This window comes from Halichoerus grypus, chromosome 3 (genome assembly GCF_964656455.1).
Source record: "Halichoerus grypus chromosome 3, mHalGry1.hap1.1, whole genome shotgun sequence".
In the NCBI taxonomy this organism is placed as follows: Eukaryota; Metazoa; Chordata; class Mammalia; order Carnivora; family Phocidae; genus Halichoerus; species Halichoerus grypus.
The window spans coordinates 118,046,106-118,067,300 of NC_135714.1; the positions used below are offsets into that span (position 1 = coordinate 118,046,106).

Here is a 21,195-nt window from a genome sequence, read left to right on the forward strand (position 1 = left end):
AAGTCACAAGACTATGAAGTTTTCCCAAGTTCTGAACACTTTTCTGGATCCCTCACATGACAAAAAGCATTCTAGGCATACAATATTTCACTTTCAAGTTTCATAGGATTACAAATATTACCCTAAAGTTATGGCCCTAGAGAAATTCAGATTCCTTTCTTTTACTTCGTGACTCTACTTATCCTACCCAGAAAACGTCTACCACCTTGTACCCTTATTTTTCCAATCGAAAGGGACTGCTCGAGACTCTTTAAAGCCCTTATAATTCTTTTTTTGTATTATGTTCAGTTAGGCAACATATAGTTCTTTTTCCAGGTTCCAAGATGTACAACTGACGTAGACTCCATCCTCAAATAAGCGTACATAGATAACTGAATTGTGAAGATGGGAAAACCAAGGGATCATAATGGGAGAGCTAAGCATATAAAGACAAAGACATTTCTACCTCTTCATTTGATAGGCTTAGGTCATTTCCACGAAATAAAAAGTCGTATTTTCAAAACACTCTTCTGCTCTCTTATTTTTCTGCAGAAGGCAAAACAGCCATTATATAGGTACACAGAAGCTTGGGTCTATAAGTACGAATTTTTCTATTACTTAAAACCAAATGGCTAAAATATTAGCCCAACAGCTTTAATATACTTAAAGTATCTCATAATTTAAAATAAGAAAGAGAAACCTGTCTTATCTCATCTTTATAAAAACCCATCTAAATGCACAACTAGGAAGTTGATGTTCATGGTTGTCAAAAACTAGACAACAAGTCCAAAATGGAGTTGCTTATGCTAAGCCCCACAACACCAAACCAAGATAATTATAGTTTCTGCTCTCCCAGTAAAGGAATTTTAAACCAATCAGGAATCACTTGATTGGTACTAGTTAGGTAATCTTCCTGACAGATCCCTGCCATTGCTTACATGAAAGTAACCCTGCAAAAACCAACCTGCTTTTTTGCCTACACTAAGTTGTTTGTTCCTGCTCCCTTCTGCCTATAAAAGTCCCATTTTATGCAGTTCCTCAGAGCTCCTTTCTATCTGCTAGATTAAATGCTGCCTGATTCAAATCAACTTTTGCTCAAATAAACTCTTAAAAATTTTAATATGCTTCAGTTTATCTTTTAAGAAGGTTAAGGCATCTAATATTTTAAGGACTATGTCTTAAGCAGAAGCATTTGAATAGCTGACAGAACAGTAGCAGTAAAGGTGATCTAAAAAGTTAGCAGTCAAGTTTATTTTTTAATGACTAGAAAGTAAGCTTCTAAAACTAGAGGCTGTAGTTACACCACAAAGGCAAGCAACAATCAATACTTATATCTGGGATATGCACTCTGAGGGATTTCATGTGTTATAAGGCCAAAGCAATGGGAAGTACAGGAAGAACATGCAGGAAAAAAAAAAAAAAAAGAAAGAAAACCCAAATATAAAATAACACACACACATACACACACAAATGTTTCCAGGCTTCTCATGTCAAAAATACTCAGTTCCTTCTCAATAGTTGTTTTAAAAACTGGTATTTTCCAACAATGTTTACAGCAAGAAAGGAAATATTTGTGAAAAAAGGAACACAATTTCAAATATTTGCCAGAGCTCCAGAGAATAGAGAAAAGGAAAGGGCTTGGGGCAGGGTGGGGGTGTGAAGGAGAAAGCTTCTTACTTTGGTCCAAACATTCACATCCTGTGGGAAATACACCTTTATGCTTTCCTAGTCTCCAGCAATGAGTCCATAGCATTCTCCTTGCTTTACATCTCCTCAAGGCCTCTCGAGAATGTTCACAAGATCTATTGTTTCAGCTTTTCCATAATTGTGTATAAAAAGTACCACAAAGCTGGCAATGCGTCCCAGTACCCAACTATGAATTATTTTAAAAAGAAGCTTATTCTTTAGATTAGATTTGACACAATGGTACAAAATAATCCCAGCAGGTACTTTAGAAAGACTAAATCCACCGAGGATCGGATTTAAAAGGGAGAAAAAAGACATGGAAAAATTTTCTATTACACAGTTTTAAAAAACCCCACGAAGCAATATTTAGCTTTGGATCAGGATATGGGACTGAAATTGGTTGAGTTCCCTTGGGCCACGAGGAAGACTGGCAGACATATCTCTCTGAATGCAGACATTGGCAATAATATTAAAGTTGCTCTGACCCAACTCTGTGACCTGGCTGGGTTAATGATTTCTTTCCCCCTAATCATGTTTCTGCGAAGGAGTTTTCATCATTCTGAAAAGGTTCTGCACTGCTCATAGCCAAAAGCCTACTATAATCAGACCCAAGGTTTGGCAGGGTCTTTTTCCTATTCACCATGTCGAAGTTGAATTGCTAACAGAGCAAGGCCTCCCCATCGACAAAGGTCTCGCTGCTTTTACTTACACCCTAGGTGGTTACGTTCTGATGACAGTAGCTGCTTCTGTCTGACTTATTTGCAATGCCCCCCACACTTTTTGTTTGCATCAAACATTGTCACGGCAGCTGCATGGGGAGTGGAGACTCATTTACAGTGTCCCATTTATAATTCCATCACCTAGTCTTGTCATTATACTGCGAAAGACAGAGAGAGGTCAGAGAGGCAGGATTACATTTGGGAAGGGAATAAGTACCCCTCTCTGTGAACTCTTTTTGTCTCCATCTTGTTCCACATACAACCAGGTATTAACTTTTTCTCTGGAACTCTGAGCCGACAGACGATTTCTTCTAGACACGGTTTCCTTTTTCTAAGACTGATGGCCATAGATTAACAACCAGATTATTTCTACCTATCCACAATGCAGCATTCAGGTAGCATAACAGCCCCGTTAGAGAAATGCAGTTACTCCTCTGTCTCTGCACAAGCCATTTGTATCAGGTAACATTGCATTTAAAATCCCGGTCTTCATTTCCAGTACTATACTCGAACCCCTCTTAAGAATAGGAGAAAATCAACAGTTTCCTCTTCTTTAAAATAGGGAGTGGAGAGAAGGATCATATGGGTAAAAGTATAAACAAAAGTTCACGTAAACCCCACGTTCCCTGTAAAGAGAGTGCTGAAATACATTTCTGGGCCCAAAATGGGGCCACTGAGTCCCCAGATGCCAACTCTGGGATCTATACTTACTTCCTTGTTCCTTATTCATTTTCTATTTTTCTCTTCCTTGTCCCTTATGCTTTGAAAGATTTCTATAAAAGCATATCCTATAAAAGCTTCCTGTCTTCCACCCCACTTTGCGGTTCTCTAGACTCTTGAAAGTAGAGACTGCCCACTTCATGAATTGTTAAATAAAGTCTGTCTATATCACCCAAATTATTTTTTAAATCATTTTAACACGAGCAGCATTTTAGGTTCAGCATCAATAAAACAAAATATTATGATAATAAGATAATTTAAAATGAAAAGAGTGAGAAAAATGGAAAAATCCCTCAGCCCTCCAAAGCCTACAGAAGTAGAGAAGGTTTGCTCAACACGAAGCTGCTGACCTGAATATCTGGTACTGGTAGTGGGAGAGTGAGTTGGATAGAAGAATATTTTAAGATTCCGTGGTAACAGATGCATGGCACTCAAAGGCAAAAGAAACTTCATTCAAAAGAATTAATCAAATCTCCTTTGTGACTATCTCCACATTCCACATTCCTGATTGAATATTGCTGGGCTCCCAACACTTGGCTCTAGCTGAAAGCTTTCACCACCTCCCCACTTCACTCTGGTCTCTGGGTTACCCTCCCAGTAGCTTGGCTGCTGCCCCAGGGCACCAGAGCTTTGATGCCGGCTGAATAGCCACAGAATGGTGGATTCTGCTACTAACCCTGTGATCACAACTCTGTTCTTCTCTCTGCCCAGCACCACATTGTGCTTTGGACAAAAATAAAAAGACTTCAAATTCACTGTGTGATTCAAGATTGATACTTACACACAATAGCTGTAAGAATATTTCTTGAATACACAAATATTTTATCCTATACCACTTAGAGCTACAACCTTCTAATGCCTTTCAAACATACTTTGCTTCAAAAGCTAGGTTAAAATTTTAAATTCCTATACCCTCCTAATTTTCCTCTAATGCTATATTTTCACAATTCAATGAGATTAATAGGGTAAATACTCCATATTTTTATATTCCATGCACTAACTGGAAGGTAAGAATCTAAAAACTAAAGAAATGGAAGTAAATAAAATTTATATTAAATGCATTTACATAATTTCTGAGTTAGTGTGGTTTCCTGATACTATTTTTATGTTCATAGAACATTCTCACAGCTAAAGTTGTACAACTATTAGCTCTGTAAATAATTTTTAAAAAGAGATTTTGCTACTAATAACTCCAAAACAGTGAAATTTAATTTTACTACAGTGATTGTGATGGTTAAGCAATACTTTTCTACCTAGTGGGCTTTCTTGTAACAGTCATTTCCACTGAGTCTTAGATCAATAAAATTTAATTAGGAAAAAATCACACCCTTATCCATGATTATTGTCATTCAAGTTCCTGAATAAAATAAGGCATAAATACAAAGTTCTAATGCTTCAACCAGAATGGTTATCACAGCTTAACATGCACAAAGGAAATGTACCCATGGCATAGTGATTTTAATCATCTTTGCTGAATATTTTGTTTTTCAAATGTTGAGGAAATCTTAAGGAATTTGTAAGAGCCTTAAATGTAACAGATTATCTAGTACACCTGTTTTCACCATCTTAGTTTTTCCTACCCTGCTTTTCGAGTATCATTTTACCTTCTGGGAACACCTTACTTATTTCTATATCTGAATTATTTCATTCTTATAGGACAGTAGAGAAAAATCAGTCACTATTCACAAACAACCTTGGAGCTTCAACTGAAAGGCCTTTTGACAAGCAAAGAATTAATCTTTAATTTCTCATGGCACTATTATGTCCTCACTGATACAGACTTATAAGTGATTTGCATTGGTTAATGTCAGCGAGTTCTCTTGCTCAATTGTAGACCCCAACAGTTAAAACCAGAAATAGACAAAACCACTTAACTCATGCTCTCACTAAACCCATTGTGCTTATTTCTTATTGTACTTTCTTGAGGCACAAAGACATTTTGCAATGACCAGAACATTCTAACCACTGGACCAGAAAAGCCCTGTTAACAACGGAATGCCTAGAAGACCACACCCCACATGTCCCCTTCCTTACCCATGATCAAGGGCTGAACACATACTCACCCCTCCCATGATTACGTGCACCCTGTCTGCTCTCTTGCACTTACCCCCCAAACCTCTCCCTACAAAACCATAGGTGTTCATCTTACGGGCAGAGAGGTCGATTGTTAGGGCTTGAGCCTGCCACCTCCCCCAGGTGCCAGCATCTGAAATAAATTTCTCTTTCCCTTTTTCAAACCCTCGTTGCTTGAGTTACTGGCTTCTCTAGCAACAAGTTCATCTGAGTTTGTTCAGCAACAGTATTGGCAAGCCCAGTCAGGAGCTGTACTTTCAATTTGTTCAGCCCCCTCAGGATTCCCCAGGATGGAGCAGTTGGCCCTGGCAATGTGCACCAGGCCTCCCCATTTATTTCCTGAGTTAGTGGCTGTAACAGATCTTTTGGCAATATTAAGACCCACATTTGTTTGTTTTTTATAACATCAGGCTAAATCTAATAGTTAACTTGACTGAAAAACTCAGTTATGCTTACATTAAGTCATATGCACAGTAAGTGGCCTGGTGGAGGGAGCCACACCATCTTTCTCACTTCAAGAAAGGCAGATTGTGCTGGATTGTGGCTATTCCCACTCGTCTAGCATCTTGCTTGGCACTTAACCAAAATACATGAAGGACTTAATGACCCATACAAACCATCAGATCTAGAGATATCAACTTACCAGCCAGCGTATGCATACATTCCATAATAAAAAGCCAGTGGCAACCCCATAATACTCGCATCTCTTCCTGAGAAGGCATTTTTAAAGTGTTGGGTTTGCCCTGTAATGAGAACAGAAAGATTTTAGGATTTTTCAAAGAATTGGTTATTATTCATTCTTTAACCATAAACGTGGAGAAAGAAATGGGAGGGTTGGGGATGAACTATACTGTTTCAGGTCCAGATTTCTCACTTCCTGCTCATTGCCAGATTCATCTATTAATACTATATCCATTCTAGAGGAGGAGTCCCAAAGGTATATTGATCACCACTGACACTATTTCACATTTCTCTTTTAATAAAATTATAGCAAAGAGCAAAGCAGTTCCTTGTTTGAGTGTGCCTCTACTCTTACAGAGTTTGAGCATAAAAGAAGACTAAAGAATAATCTGTAAGCTATACAGATTACAGTTTACAAGAGTATGATAGAATTCTTTTAAATAAAGATAATATAATGCTTGTGTTGGGGAGAAAGAATTTCCTCTGCCCTTTAAAATCCTTCTGGCTGGACTAAGAATCAAACTAACATGAGACAGATTAACAGGGGAAAATCAAATTTAATAGCATACACATAGGGAACCCCCACAGACATGGAAATTCCAAAGACAGTGAGGCAATATGATAGTTACATGAGCTAAGAAGGGGAGTAGGGTTCTGAGGATATAAAGGGGAGAAAGAACATTAGCAGGAAGGTAAAAGGAGATGTTTGGAAAACAAAAGTTGCCCTACTATGTAAGATGAGTCTCTTAGGTAAAGAGGAAACTATCTTGTTAATAGCTCAGGGGGAGGTAAAGAGCTTTTCCTGAATCTGCTGGGTTTTGATTGCTTTTAACTCAAAATAATGTTCATGTCAAAGTAGCCCATCTCAGGGCAGACTGCCCTTGGCATCTACACTTGGAAAGAAATATCCACAGTTCTACTCTCAAAGAGGAGGTAGCAAAAAACCCAAGAACCACCTTCTCATATCATTTAATTTTCATTCTGCTTTCTATTTTCCCCTGTAGTCTATTAAGTACCCACAGTGGTAGAAAACCCTGTGGACCAAATCTGCCTTCCAAAGCTTCTTGTGTAAATAAAGTTTCATTGGAGCACAGCCAGGCCCACTTATTTGTGTATTAGGATTGATATTATCAGTCTATGGTTGATTTCACTCTGCAATGGCAAAGCTGGGTAGTTGTGAAGGAGACTGTATCGCAAGCAAAGTTGAAAATATTTACTATCTGGCCCTTTACAGAGAAAGTCCACTGACCCTGTCTTAGAGAATGGCATGGTTTCCTTCTAGAAACACTGAAAAGAAATTATACTGAATTTTAAAATAGATAGTTCTTAACAAATTTTGCATCAACGTGTGGATTGAATGCTTTAATTCATAACATTTTTCCCTACTTTGTGAATCATACTGGGCCTTTTTCTTGTATATCCTTTGGATAATTACAAAAAAAAAAAATAATTCAGATTTAGCCAATATTCGAAGTTTAACATAAAAAGTCTCTTTCTTAAAGAAAATAGCAAATGAGATCACCAAAATGGGAAATGTGATTTTGTTTCAAAATTGGTCTTCACTCAAGTAAATAAAAGAGGGATGGGCATATAAAGATACAGAATATTTATCACTGTGTTATTTTTCTGTAGAAGTAATAATTTTTTAGTTTAACTATGTGCCATGCAATATTTGAGATACACTTATATAAAATATAATCCATTGTCTATCTGAAAAAAAAAAAGAGGGATGGGAGGTAGATGATATATGTGATTATGACCCTCTCTCGTCACTGAAACCTCAGTTGTTGCCTGGGTTGCCCAGACAACAATATATATATTAATATAATATGTATGAGCTTTGAGACCAAAAATGGAGAAGGTTGAGTTGTACAGTAAATAATTTTTCCCTCAAAGTATCCAGTTCCAAAATATCGTTCATTTAAAAAAAAAAATGACACAGTGAATTCAGAAATGCCTGTTTTACTAAAACATCTCTGTGTCCTCATAGAAGGGAAATATCAATACTGGAGCTCAGATAAAAACATCTGTTGAATATTCTTTTATCACGATAATATGGTCTCCTTGGCCTAAAGAGATAATATTCTAAGAGTAGAGTACTGAATAAGCAATAAGAAAAACCAAACTTTATTGAAGATCAGGTCCTAAAGCATAAATCCTAAAAAGTGTTATTTTGAGAGTATTACAAAAGAGAGGCTTTTTTAGACTTCAGGAATATTTTGGATGAATAACAGAGGCCTCAGGAATATGAAAGTCATAATATTCAAAGGAAAGTTTAACAAATCCTCAAAAGTACAGAACATACAACTATTTTCAGGATCTGATTAGAGTGGAAATAAATGCACGCTCTGTATTAGTAAAGCTTTTATCTTCCTGGAGTTTCAAATTAATGTGAAAAATTTGTGATTAAGTTAGAAAGAAAAATCAACATTTTGTATTAATAGAGTAAATATGCTTGCTAAGAATGCTCTCCAAAATAATAAAATTTACTTTAAATGTAGTAATATTCTTACAGCATTTCTCTATTAGGTGAGCTATAAAAGGAAGCCTGTTCACATTAAGCACTGATAGATAGCATAAGTATTAATTAAAGGATCATTCTATTTTAAGTGTTGAAAAAGATCCAAAAGATATATTATGATCTCTGTTCTTAAGGAATTTACAATAAAATAGCATTTGGAAAACTTCACCTCATCTCACATACATATATAAATAGGTGGTTAAAAAAAAAATGACTACAGTCTTATATTAGAGTTTTAAGAGTCTCATGCTCTACCGACTGAGCTAGCCGGGCGCTTATATTAGAGTTTTAAAGGATAGTATATCATCTTTTGGAACCTAAACTAGAACTGAAGTAGGGTCAATGACTCAGGGTCTCTGCACTTTCCAAACATGGAAGAAACTCCTTAGAGAAGGCTAAAGAGTTAGCTCATAAAAAGAAAGCACTAACAAAACAGATTATGTTCTCTACATTTCTAATGGATCAGATAAAATGAGCAGGCCAGCTCTGTGGTGGCCAATGTGAATTAGAAGAGAGCGAGCTCACGTCTTCTCTTTAGTGTAAGCCATAGCATTAAAATCTTTATTGTGTTTACTCTGAGTTGGCTGAAGTTGCTGGATTTGATGCAATCATTTAGCCAGGAGAGTTCTAAGATCCTCCATTAGTAAATGTACAAGAGCAGCTCCCTTGCCCTAGCTACAGAGTGACAGATCTTTCAGTGTTTGTTACTGTTTGATGCCTCTACCATCAGCGATTATTTTGCTGAATTTTGGCATTTCCTTTTGCTTTGTGTAATTCTTCTCCTGCAACTTCATAAAATTTCTCTCTAAATTCCCTTTCCTGGAACAGACAATATCAATGTAAACATCAAATATTTAAGATGCCCAAATTATATGTCACTCTTTCACAATTTCATCTCACTTTCCTATTCCCTATTATCAAGCCCATTGCCAATTAATTCACCTGGACCTCCTATGCTTCCAACAACTTCCACTGAATCCAAGCAATTGCATGTACCTTCTTCCCTCAAACAGCTGAAACTCTAAATACATCACCTGCTCAAACATCTCATCTTTTCTTATTAAACAGTCAACTCTACATATACTCCCCCAAAATGATATTACATTCCCACAGAAAAGCATATCTTACTTTAAAAATAAAGTAACAATAAAAATTAAGTTTTTACAACTTTTTTTTTTTGTCAGATAATATTTGGCTTTTAGGAATGCTATTCCCATATCTGACTCCCCTTCCATCAAGACTATTCTCAAGGTAAAAGTAATAATAGCCATAGAGTAAAAGAATTACTGGTCATCTTTCATTATTTTCCAGATATCCTTTTTTCTTTAGTCTTTATTACTATTAGTGAACTATTTTAAAGTAAATATAAGAGGATGTAGTTATCTGTAGTTGAAACTAATGGCAGATTTGTTTTTCCACTTTGAGTTTTCACTCCAAAGAGTTTATATGGAGAGAATTCACTGATGCCTTATTTTGTTGCTTGGCCTAGTCTTAATTCTGTTGTTGCCATTCAGCTGTAAATACCAATGCACTCCCCCCCCCCCCCCAGTGCATCAGTCTTTCAAATCAATTCGATGACAGTATAGAGTCTAAGTTCCACAAACAGAGACTAATTAAGGGATTCTGCTAATACAAGCGGAAGTTAGTGCTAGGAAAGATCAAAAGCAGATATGTATTTTAAAAAGCATTTACTTTCCAGTCCATACCTTTAATTAGCTGCATAACTCCAGGGACTATAATTATCAGAATTGCTGTGAGCTTGCAAAAGGTTAGGAAAATCTGGATCCGGGTGCTCCAGCTGACACTCATGCTGTTTAGGACCATCACTACAGCTGCAAACAAACAGATGAAGTTACAGAAGGTGAATTCTCATTGGCATGAAGACATCTTAGGTCCTTGCTATTCAAAGTGCCACCCATTAACCAGCAAAGTTGGCATTACCTGGAGGCATTTTGGAAATGCAGAATTTCAGGAACTGCCCTAGACCTAATAGATATATTTCAACAAGATGTCTCAGTGATTTTTATGCACACCTTGAAGTTTGAGAAGCTTGGATAAAACCACCAGACAGTAAAAATTCATTTCTTGGTCTTTGTATATGTCAATAAGAGTGGGCATATACTGTACTTTCTTAAAAATCATATAAAAATATCTTCTAACTGGGCGCCTGGGTGGCTCAGTTGGTTGAGCGACTGCCTTCGGCTCAGGTCATGATCTTGGAGTCCCTGGATCGAGTGCTGCATTGGGCTCCCTGCTCGGCGGGGGGTCTGCCTCTCCCTCTGACCCTAACCCCTCTCATGTGCTCTCTCTCATTCTCTCTCTCTCAAATGAATACACAAAATCTTTAAAAAATATATATATCTTCTAACCAAATCCTAAAATCATCATCATATGCAATCAAATTACTGAATATGACTCTCCAGCTTGCTAAGACAGGCAACTATTTCCTACTGTCATGATGTTACGCATATGCACCTGCCAGGATGGAATCATTCAAGAAAGATGTCAAGAAGTTGGTTAGTATTTTATTCTTCACTCTCAGACCTAGCCCTAGCGGGCACTCTGCTTTTCCTCTCCACCTTCCAATTAGCACAAGAAGGAGTGACTGACTTTCAACCTACCCTAAAAATACAGGTTTCCAAGATGTGTTTGGGGACTTGGACAAAAAGAGTTCTAAGTAATGAGTCTAAAAGAGTTCCATGACTAGGACACACCTTGGGTGTGAAGCCAGCAGAATTTCCCTTTCTTAATGATGCCGTCTACAGTGTCCTGAGTAGCACTCAACTATCCACTCTCCCCACATGGTAGCGCATGAAAACCCTGAGGATAGAACAAGCATTTTCTTTTTTTTAAAGATTTATTTGTTTATTTATTTGTTTGTTTGTTTGTTTGTTTGTTTGACAGAGAGAGAGAGTGAGAGAGGGAGCACAAGCAGGGGGAGTGGGAGAGGGAGAAGCAGGCCTCCTGCTGAGCAGGGAGCCCGATGTGGGGCTCGATCCCAGGACCCTGGGATCATGACCTGAGCCGAAGGCAGATGCTTAACGACTGAGCCACCCAGGCACCCCAGAACAAGCATTTTCTATCTCTGTATTGCTAGTGTCCAGCTCCATGCTTGGCCCAAGAAGATAATCAACACAATTTTGTTGAATAAATGAATGAGTTGGATCCTCAGTTTAAAAAAAACTACCTTTCAGCCAAGAAGGCATGAAACTAATGGTGATACTCTAAGACCCTGACTTCTATACTCAGCTGGAATGACTTCTAGAGGTTCTTCTAGACCACGGATTTCAACTTCATGCTCTTTCCAGAAGTTTATATTCAGTGTTAACCCCCCCACCCCGACCAAAGCTACTTCATACCTGACGTTTGCAGTTATTATCTATAAGCTTTATTTTTTAAAAGGTGTATCCCTCCTAAACAAATAACACAGATATATGAACATACTTCTCAGGGGACAAAACAACACACAGGATTTTTATAATTCGAGTGGCAATAGGAAGTATTCCTATTATACAGTCATCAGTTATCTTCATAGTTTCCATTGCCTTGTATAATCACGAGCTCATTTCAGAACTTTAGAATCAGTGCAAATGTTACCAACACATAACATATACAGTAATGGCAAAAATTTTAGAATAACCTAGACCCCTAAAGGAAGGCTAATTAAGGTACACCTTTTTAATGATTTACTATGCAACCATTTAAAATCATGATGCAGTTAAATATGTATTTCATGAAAGGGTGTTCATGATATATTACTAAATTACAGAGAGAAGGATGGATGGATGGATGGATGGACAGAGAGAGAGAGAGACAAAGACAGAGAGAAATGAAGGGAAAATATCTGAAAGAGTGTTCACCAAAACACTAACAGAAGGTTTCTATAGATGACAGAAAACTGAATAATTTTTTATTTTTATTTCTTTTTCTGCATTCAATATTTTTTATAATGGACATGCAGCATTTTAAGTGAAAATCAATAAAACAATTTTCATTTTTGAAAAATTCAAAGATGGGAAAATAAGGGATCAGAAGATCCCATACAAAGTTAACTAGGGGTCTACTAATGATGAAATGTTTCAAAGGAGTAATGATGAGAATGATCAGAAAGGCTGGAACTCCAAATAATCTCCATGGGAGGCTAAGGGAAATATTTTACCTATGTTTGAAGCTAAACACATGAAGAAAGACAGGTCCATTGTTAATGGCAGAGTGCATTACTTTATCAGAGGAAAGATAAAACAATAAAATTATTTTTCTTTCTTCAACATAAAGCACTTATGTGCTGAAAATAATTTAATGCAACCCTCTTCCCCACTTCATCATCCAGTTATTCTTTTTTTCTATGCAAATGACTCTGTGATAAATGAGTCATCATGTGAAAAGCATTATTTTTTTAGTTAAGGAGATTCAGAATTGGCCTGAAAAAAATTGGACTCATGTTCCCACCACTAACAAAAGAGCACTGTTTTCTTTTAAATAGAGCTCCTAAAACCTAAAACACTATTTCTGAAAGTACTCCACAATAGAAAAGAGCTGTTGTATAGAGAGAAAAAAAGAACGAAGGAAAGAGAAAGAGAAAAAGAGGAAAGGGAAGGGAAGGAGGAAGTGGGGGAGGAAGAAAAGAAAGGTGGATGGGAGGGAGGGAAGGAAGAGAGGGGGAGAGGGGAGAGACAAAGAAAGAGGCATTCTTATTTTTGGAACCTCTATCTATATATTTGAGGAGAGGAAAGAGGATTTGTTACTTTCGGAAAGAGTATAAGACTTAATGCCTATTGAAATAGAAAAAAGTGAGCATTTGGGGTTTTATTTTCTATTTTGTAAAGTTTTCTTAAAAATGGAAGACAAAATCAAGCAAATACTATGAATTGATAATCTCACCTTGCACTCCTCTCAGGCAGCTGAAGTAAAAATTCTGGTTAAAACTGATTCCTCTCAAAGGTTTCTCAAAACCCCACTTTATCTGAACATCCACACATTGCACTCATTATTTGGTACACCAGATTCCAGCTGAGATGTACCTCTATGACCCTGAAGGATACAGCTTAACAGGCAGCCAGGACAGAGGTACCGTGAAGGTCCTCAAGTGACTAGAAGTGCTGTTTCATCATGTGTCTTTACACAGAAATTTCAGTCTACATATGTTGTTTATCCAACAATATTGAAAAGGGGCTAAATGCAAGAGCTTTCTGAGTTTCTGCAACAAATAATATCTACTTTGATTTTTATAGATGATCTACCCACATTGTAATAAAAGAAATCTGAGTAAGTTCTGTGGTCCCAACTAGCTTTACTCCCTTTGAATAATAATTGCAAATGTCACACATTAGAAACTATTTATGTCAATTTTGGCTTTTTTTCCTTACCAAAATGAAAAAACAGGGACATATAATTTTTATTTACTTATTTAAAGGGCCGTTTTCTAAGAACTGAAACACAGCCATGAAAGCTATATGTATAAATCTTGGAGATAAGAAATACATATTTGAAGGGAGCTGTTTCTGAAGAGGATGTTTAGGGAAATGTGAAGGACTGGCAAGTGTTTCTTTCTGCACTTCTATAATTCAAGTCCATCTTCGGATTTGCTGAGTAAGATTACTGAGCCTGGATATATTGGTTTTTCTCCCAGGTTCAGGTTCTCTCTGGTTTCTTACTTCTGACTTCTTCATGCTAAATTGATAAAATATATGGATGCTGTAGGTATGCCATGTGGTGAGTTAAAGTCGATCATTCCACGGTTTTTTACAACAGCTGCCTGGGTTACCTTTCTCTTTGTTAGCATTCATTTCCTGGATGTATTGATTTCAGAGAAGATAAACGCGTCTAGCCATAAACATCTTTAAAAAGGAGAGACAGTCTGTATCTAGGATCTCGATATTGAGAATAAAATTGGTAAACATTAAATAATTGTAAACTAATATCATATGGCAGGCATGTACAAAGACTTTACATGGTTAATGTCATCTAATCCTCATCTCTCTATGATGGGGTCACCATCATTGGCTTTATTTTCCAGATGGGCAGCTGAAAGTTGGGATAGTATTTAACAGGCTTATGTTCACACAGGTAAGCGTAAAGATAGACTGGAGCCTAGGTAAACTGACTTCAGGGTCCACACTTTTACGCCTACCTCACAAGTAACAATGAGGAAGTAGCTCAAAAGACACACGTGATCTCACTAGTATACCTAGTTCTTTCAAACTCTTAGTGGCTCTGCTTCTCTGCTAAGGTTCATGTTTATCTTGGCTAGGATTTCAGGATACTTTGATCCTACATTTTATTTGTCATCCTCCTGAAGGATATGGTTATTGATTTTCAGTGCTTATATATTTCAATACCACGTATATCTACCTAAGAATACATTGTCTTGGTAATTTAGGTACGGTAGAGCCAGACTTCAGAATATTTACGCAAAACCACTCCACATGCTGTACTTGAAATGCTAGCCCAGAACTGATCCTTGATTTTCTTTCATGTAATTCAATGATGCCAGGAAAATAGTTTGGGAAAAGAAAGTACAGTGATATGGAATGGAACTGGCTAATTTTTTCTTATAATGCAGTCACAAGTGTTATTTTCTTTGCTTCTTCTAATTATTCCCACCAGGTATGAGAAGCAGGGTGGGGTCCTTTACTCATCTATACACACACTAAGTGAGGAAGGAAATGAGACTCGGAGATTGTTAGGAATGGATCTGGGATGAGATTTCATATTTTGAAGAAAGTATTTTTATTATAATATTCTGACATTTAAGTATATACTATATAGGTAAGAATTTCAGAAGACCAGAACAAAAGACTGGTTATCATTTTACAGATCGAACATCCTTCAATCCTTGCCAAAGCTCCATGGACAGGGAAACTTGCTGGCGTTGCACGGGTGTGATGTTCAGAGTGGGCTAGAGGAGAGCACCTCATGTGAATGTGTAAGATTTCCCAGCTGGACTTCCCTGTGCCTGGCATGTTTACCCAAATGGACAGGAGTTTGGATAAGCAAAAACTTTTCATCTTTATCAAATTGACAGAAATGAAATCGAGTACTTTCAACAAAGGGCAGATAAAATTAGCATTTAGTAACTCCCCACTCCCACCCCACTATCATTTCTCAAATGGTTGGTTAACATTTCACAAAACTTGAAATTCCTTTTTTTCTGTGACTTGATTCTAACAAGATCCTTCACGTTTGCGCTTCTTCTACACTTGAACTAGAGATTTCAAACTATCACAAACTGTTTCCTTCCCCCAAGGAATACAGGGAAGCAATTCATGCAATTAAACTCTGTTTTCTACATCTCACTAAACTTCCACCCTTCGCAGGCAGAAAATCATGGATACTCACTTTCAACGATGCAGAATAGGAGAGATTTGCCCCTGGGCAGATTTCTCCTTCTGCATCTCCATATCCACCCTGTTGCTGCATTAAAGCTAAATTCTTTTAAAAGAAGCGTCTCACTTTCCCAGTTAGGCCACTGATTTGCATGACCTACCACTGAGTCATAACAATACCTTGTTTCCTCTTTCAGTGCTTCTGATTATAGGAATGCATTTCCTCAGAATCTCAAGCTTGCAAATGGAACATCAAAATTGGTAAGCTAATGCTATAACTAATGGCAAAAATGAAGAAAATGTCTAGGTTCACCCAAGATTTACTCAGGCTTTGTGAACTCCTCTATCACCAATCTCTACCATAGGAGTTTGGTAAACCATAACTGGCCTTACCTACAGTTGCGTTAAAATTTGGTTTGAACAGTTTCCATTTTCTCCTACAAAATACAAATTTTCCCTTCAAAAAGTTTAACAGCACTGGGATAAGAAAAAGAGTCATCCAGACTCTTTGAGGTGGATATGTCACGATTATCCACCTCATTTGAAGTCCAAAGCAGGCAATATTTGCAGACTTGTAAATATTTGCATAAAATCTACTGAAAGTTTGCTAATTCTTTTAATTAAGTTGAGAAATACGTGTGCCTACACAAGAGATAGCTTTTAAAACTTCTATTGTAAATTTACAAATCTCTCAAAAACATTACCTCTGTCTTCTTTTCGAATATAGTAATTGTGGTATGAGTCTGCCTCAGTCATTCGAGGGACAAGAATATAACGGTTATAATACTGGCTGTTAGTCCAATCCCTTAGTGGGACACCACATTTATCAAGAACTTTCTACAAGCAAGGCACTTTGCTAAAGGCCTTAAAAACCTGACGTGATTTCATCTTTCTGCAGCCATCCAAGACAGATTATCTTTTCACAGATATTTTACCAATAAATAAAAGTAATGCTTAAGCAGGTTTAATATTTAGCTCCAAATCACCTAAGAAATTGTCACAATAAGTTTCAATTCCAGGCTGTTTGCCTTCAGAGCCTAAGCTGTAACTACTAGGCTAAGATAGTTCATCCCACCAAAGCTCATGGTATTAGATCTGAAGATCACATTGAACAAACTCTGTTTCATTTACCACCATTGTCCTACTGCCTGAGAAAACTGAAGATGTGTAATCCTCCAGGTTCAACAAGATTTTTCTGCTAGAGAAAAATTCGTAGACCTCTCTCATAAAATCAGTGAGTCAACAAATATTTAGTGAACACAAATACCACACAAGGAGCCACGTGAAGGTCTGGAAATATAGCAATGAAAGGACCCTTGGTCTCATGGGAATTTCAAATGATGCTTTCCCCCAAGAGTATAAATAGCTACCATTTGCAATTTGTTCTTAATAAATTGCAGGCGTTACCCAAAACACTATACATACATTGTCTCCGTTAATATCATTTAATCCTCACAAGACACCTGATGAGACTCCGCAGGATTTACAGGTAAGAATAATGAGGTGTGGGAAGGTTCAGGGATTTGTCCCTGAGTCTCACATCTGTAGCGTGTGTTAAGGGCATGATGAGTTAAGTTTGCCATTACCTCCCCAGAACTCAGAAATCTCTACTTCGAGTATTTTTCTTTGTCTTTCTTCAAACATTTCATAGAATAATAGCGTGTGCATGTTTGGTGAATAAAGTAGCAAATCCAGAATGAACCTAAGTTCAAAAATATATGTATCTACACTAGAGATACTTTTATGTGTAATTCCTAACTCTTTCCTGCAAACAAACCACTCACCTCTCTACTGGCGAATGTGCATTGTTCTCTTCGTTGTTCTACTGAAATACTTTTGCCATGCATAACTGAATTTTTTTCGTGAGTATGCAATTCAGCTACTCCTGTGTCATTTACTATTTCCAAATAGTTCAAACTTAATCAAATGTGATCATATTAATTCTTAGAACTGATTCAATTAGCATCTAGAATTAAGTTATTGTTTCCCATAATATCCAAAGGTTTGGCTTCATATCACTTATGTAATGCTGTGTATTTTCCTCTTTTTTATTTCTTTAAAAAAAGTCTAGTATTTGTGCACATTGATAAAAATGAACAAATTCCTAATTTGGAGACCTAATCTGAGATGTGCTACTAATAATCACATATTAAAAGACTTTTATCATGACCATCAATGGGCAGCTAAAACTATAACACTGAAAGTGACATTCTGCTAACACTATAAAATGTAGGAACACAACATACACACCCAACACATGAGGATAAGTGAGTTATCATTCAACATATTATCAGTGAGGAAGGATAATTTCTAATTCAAACATCCATAAAATAATTGGGTTTTCATCTGTGAAATTCTCTTTTCTTGTACTATTTTACTAATATGGTGGTTTTTGTTTGCCTACATCAAAAGGTTAGACATCATATCTATTGATCCAATGCAAAACTGGCATGTAATGTGATGCCAGGGATTACTCTGAATCCTTCTTGTTTTCTTTATTTTCCAACACAAATTTGGCAAGGAACTGAAGCCAAAAGAGCAGGATGTGGAGAGCAGTCCCATCATGCAAAAAAAGTCCATAGAAACTTTGTCATCAATCACTTTTGCTTTTTTCTTTTTCCTTTTCATATTTATACCTATGATACTCACTTATGCCCACAGCTGTAACGAGCTTGATCGCAAGTTCAGGAATTTCACATTGAATAAATAATGGTTCCAGAATGTAGCGTCCAAAAGCCAGAGAAATCACAGCGGTGGCTGCAGGGCTGGAAAAGAAAAAATTAGGTTAACAAAGGAAAAAACAAATAGCACCTTCACTAAACTTATTCTACCTTGAGGTAATGTTATTCAACAACAAGAACATGTTAAATATAAAAGCCTATAATTTTCCAAACTTCATATTTGCTTAGGTTGTCACAGACAATCCAAGTAAAATATGGCCTATAATTTTGGTGGCCAGTTTAAACTTCCCCTATCCATGGAAGCAAGACTGGGTGATATCAGTTTTGACCCTGCTCTCCTAGATTTGACTTTTTTTTTTCTTAAAAAATGTAGTTTATTATTTGAGACCCTAACAGAGCTGAGCTTTACAAGAAGCATCTTCTCACTAAGTCAACAACTAAACTCCAGTCACAGCACAAACAGGTTAAGGACACAGAACTATTGAGTCAGGGCATGGTCAGGAAAATGAATACAAAATCCAACTTCAAAAACTATTATTAATAATTGCTCATTGCAAATATATGCTTTTGTCCTTGACATTATATTCTTATTTTTTCAGTACAGACAAAAACTTGAAGAGCCCAGTGATTATTTTTAATTTCATAGAAACATTTAGATGCGAAGTATAAGTTGAAAAATAAAAATGTTGCTGTGATTTTATACAACTGAGAAAACATGCATAAGATAAGAAAATTAAATAAGTTCAGGTCTATAGTAAAATAGGTAACAAACCATTCTACTTTATTTTTTTTTTAATTTTTTTATTGTTATGTTAATCCCCATACATTACATCTTTAGTTTTAGATATAGTGTTCCATGATTCATTGTTTGTGCATAACACCCAGTGCTCCATGCAGAACGTGCCCTCCTCAATACCCATCACCAGGCTAACCCATCCTCCCAACCCCCTTCCCTCTAGAACCCTCAGTTTGTTTTTCAGAGTCCATTGTCTCTCATGGTTCTTCTCCCCCTCCGATTTCCCCCCCTTCATTCTTCCCCTCCTGCTACATTCTTCTTCTTCTTTTTTTCTTTCTTAACATATATTGCATTATTTGTTTCAGAGGTACAGATCTGAGATTCAACAGTCTTGCACAATTTACAGCGCTTACCAGAACACATACCCTCCCCAGTGTCCATCACCCAGGCACCCCATCCCTCCCACCCTACCCCGCACTCCAGCAACCCTCAGTTTGTTTCCTGAGATTAAGAATTCCTCATATCAGTGAGGTCATATGATACATGTCTTTCTCTGTTTGACTTATTTCGCTCAGCATAATACCCTCCAGTTCCATCCACGTCGTTGCAAATGGCAAGATCTTATTCCTTTTGATGGCTGCATCAACAGATGAATGGATAAAGAAGATGTGGTATATATACACAATGGAATATTATGCAGCCATCAAACCATTCTACTTTAATTCTTCAAATATTTCTATGAGAAAATTGCATGTGCCTTTAAATATATTTCTATACGAATGCATCTTCTTTAAATACACACGCAACGGGCGCCTGGGTGGCTCAGTTGGTTAAGCGACTGCCTTCGGCTCAGGTCATGATCCTGGAGTCCCGGGATCGAGTCCCACATCGGGCTCCCTGCTCAGCAGGGAGTCTGCTTCTCCCTCTGACCCTCCTCCCTCTCATGCTCTCTGTCTCTCATTCTCTCTCTCGCAAATAAATAAAATCTTTAAAAAAAAAAAAATCAAATAAATACACACGCAAGTTCATGGAATTATCTAATTTCTCATGCCAATCTTCGCTTTCAGCTTCTCTTCTCATAGTTACTCAGCACCCATGCTAAATCCCTAGACTGTCAGAAAACCAACCACCATTATGTTCCAACGTTAGCCTGCTTGTAATAGCACCATATATTTTTTTGATTTTCTTCTTTTCCTAAAGACCCTCTCCTCTTCCACTCCCAAAAGATGATTTTTCCTATTCTTCATCATTTGCAAATTTTTAATGTATAAATTAAAATCTGATCACGTCATTTTAGTGCTTTCAAAACATGCTCAGGATATGCAAAATCCTTCAGTTACGGCTCCATCTGGTCTAAGCGTTCCCTTCCTCTTGGTTTGCTTCTTCCCACTAGAAGGAGATGAATACCCTTTGCCAGGAGCTCCTGCAACTCACTGACATTTTTTTATACCCATATCTTTGGTCAATCTTTTTTTGCTCAAGGAAGTTCCTTTAACCTTCTGATTGGGTGAGAGCTCCATGAGTAAGTATACTCGTTCACTCGGTCTCATGGCTTCCCTTTTACGGTGCTTATCACAGTAGCAACGTTATCTTCACGATGTGATTTCTTGATTGATAACTATTTCCCTCGTGTGACCCTGAGCTCCATGAATTCCAGACTCTGTCCATCTTAATCACTATTTTATCCCCAGTGTTTAGTATAGTATCTGTCTTAAGTAGAAAACCAATAAACATTTGAATATATGGTTAATATGTGAATTCAATCTAATGACCCCTGCTATGTACTGATGTATGATATTTATTTTCTTGAAATCTGTGTCCTACAGATTATTCCTGATACGTATGAAGCATCATTTTAAGTATTTAGACACCATGGGTGTTGTTAACAGATGAGAAATACTAAAGTACCTAGGTATCTTGTCAATCCTCAAGTCATTTATCACTCTGCTTATTTGGAAGACCAGCCAAGCAATGTGAGTCCCTTATTACAAAGGAGTATATGAACCCTTCAAAAAAAGCTTCTAGAATGTATCTGGGTAATTTCCTCTGTCAGTACACATACACACACACACAC

The 21,195-nt window shown here is 37.1% G+C and overlaps 1 protein-coding gene across 2 annotated transcripts in view; it reads right to left on the reverse strand.

Moving 5' to 3' along the window:
• The window catches only part of SLC7A11 (solute carrier family 7 member 11), an 83,076-nt gene that overhangs the window by 55,714 nt on the left and 6,167 nt on the right, over positions 1-21,195 (reverse strand). For both annotated transcript variants that reach the window (XM_036112412.2, XM_036112413.2), the window contains 3 exons: positions 18,354-18,469; positions 10,086-10,211; positions 5,821-5,920 (listed from right to left, as the gene is read on the reverse strand). In XM_036112412.2, the coding sequence (XP_035968305.1) occupies positions 5,821-5,920; positions 10,086-10,211; positions 18,354-18,469 (342 nt within the window). The remainder of the gene's footprint in view (positions 1-5,820; positions 5,921-10,085; positions 10,212-18,353; positions 18,470-21,195) is intronic.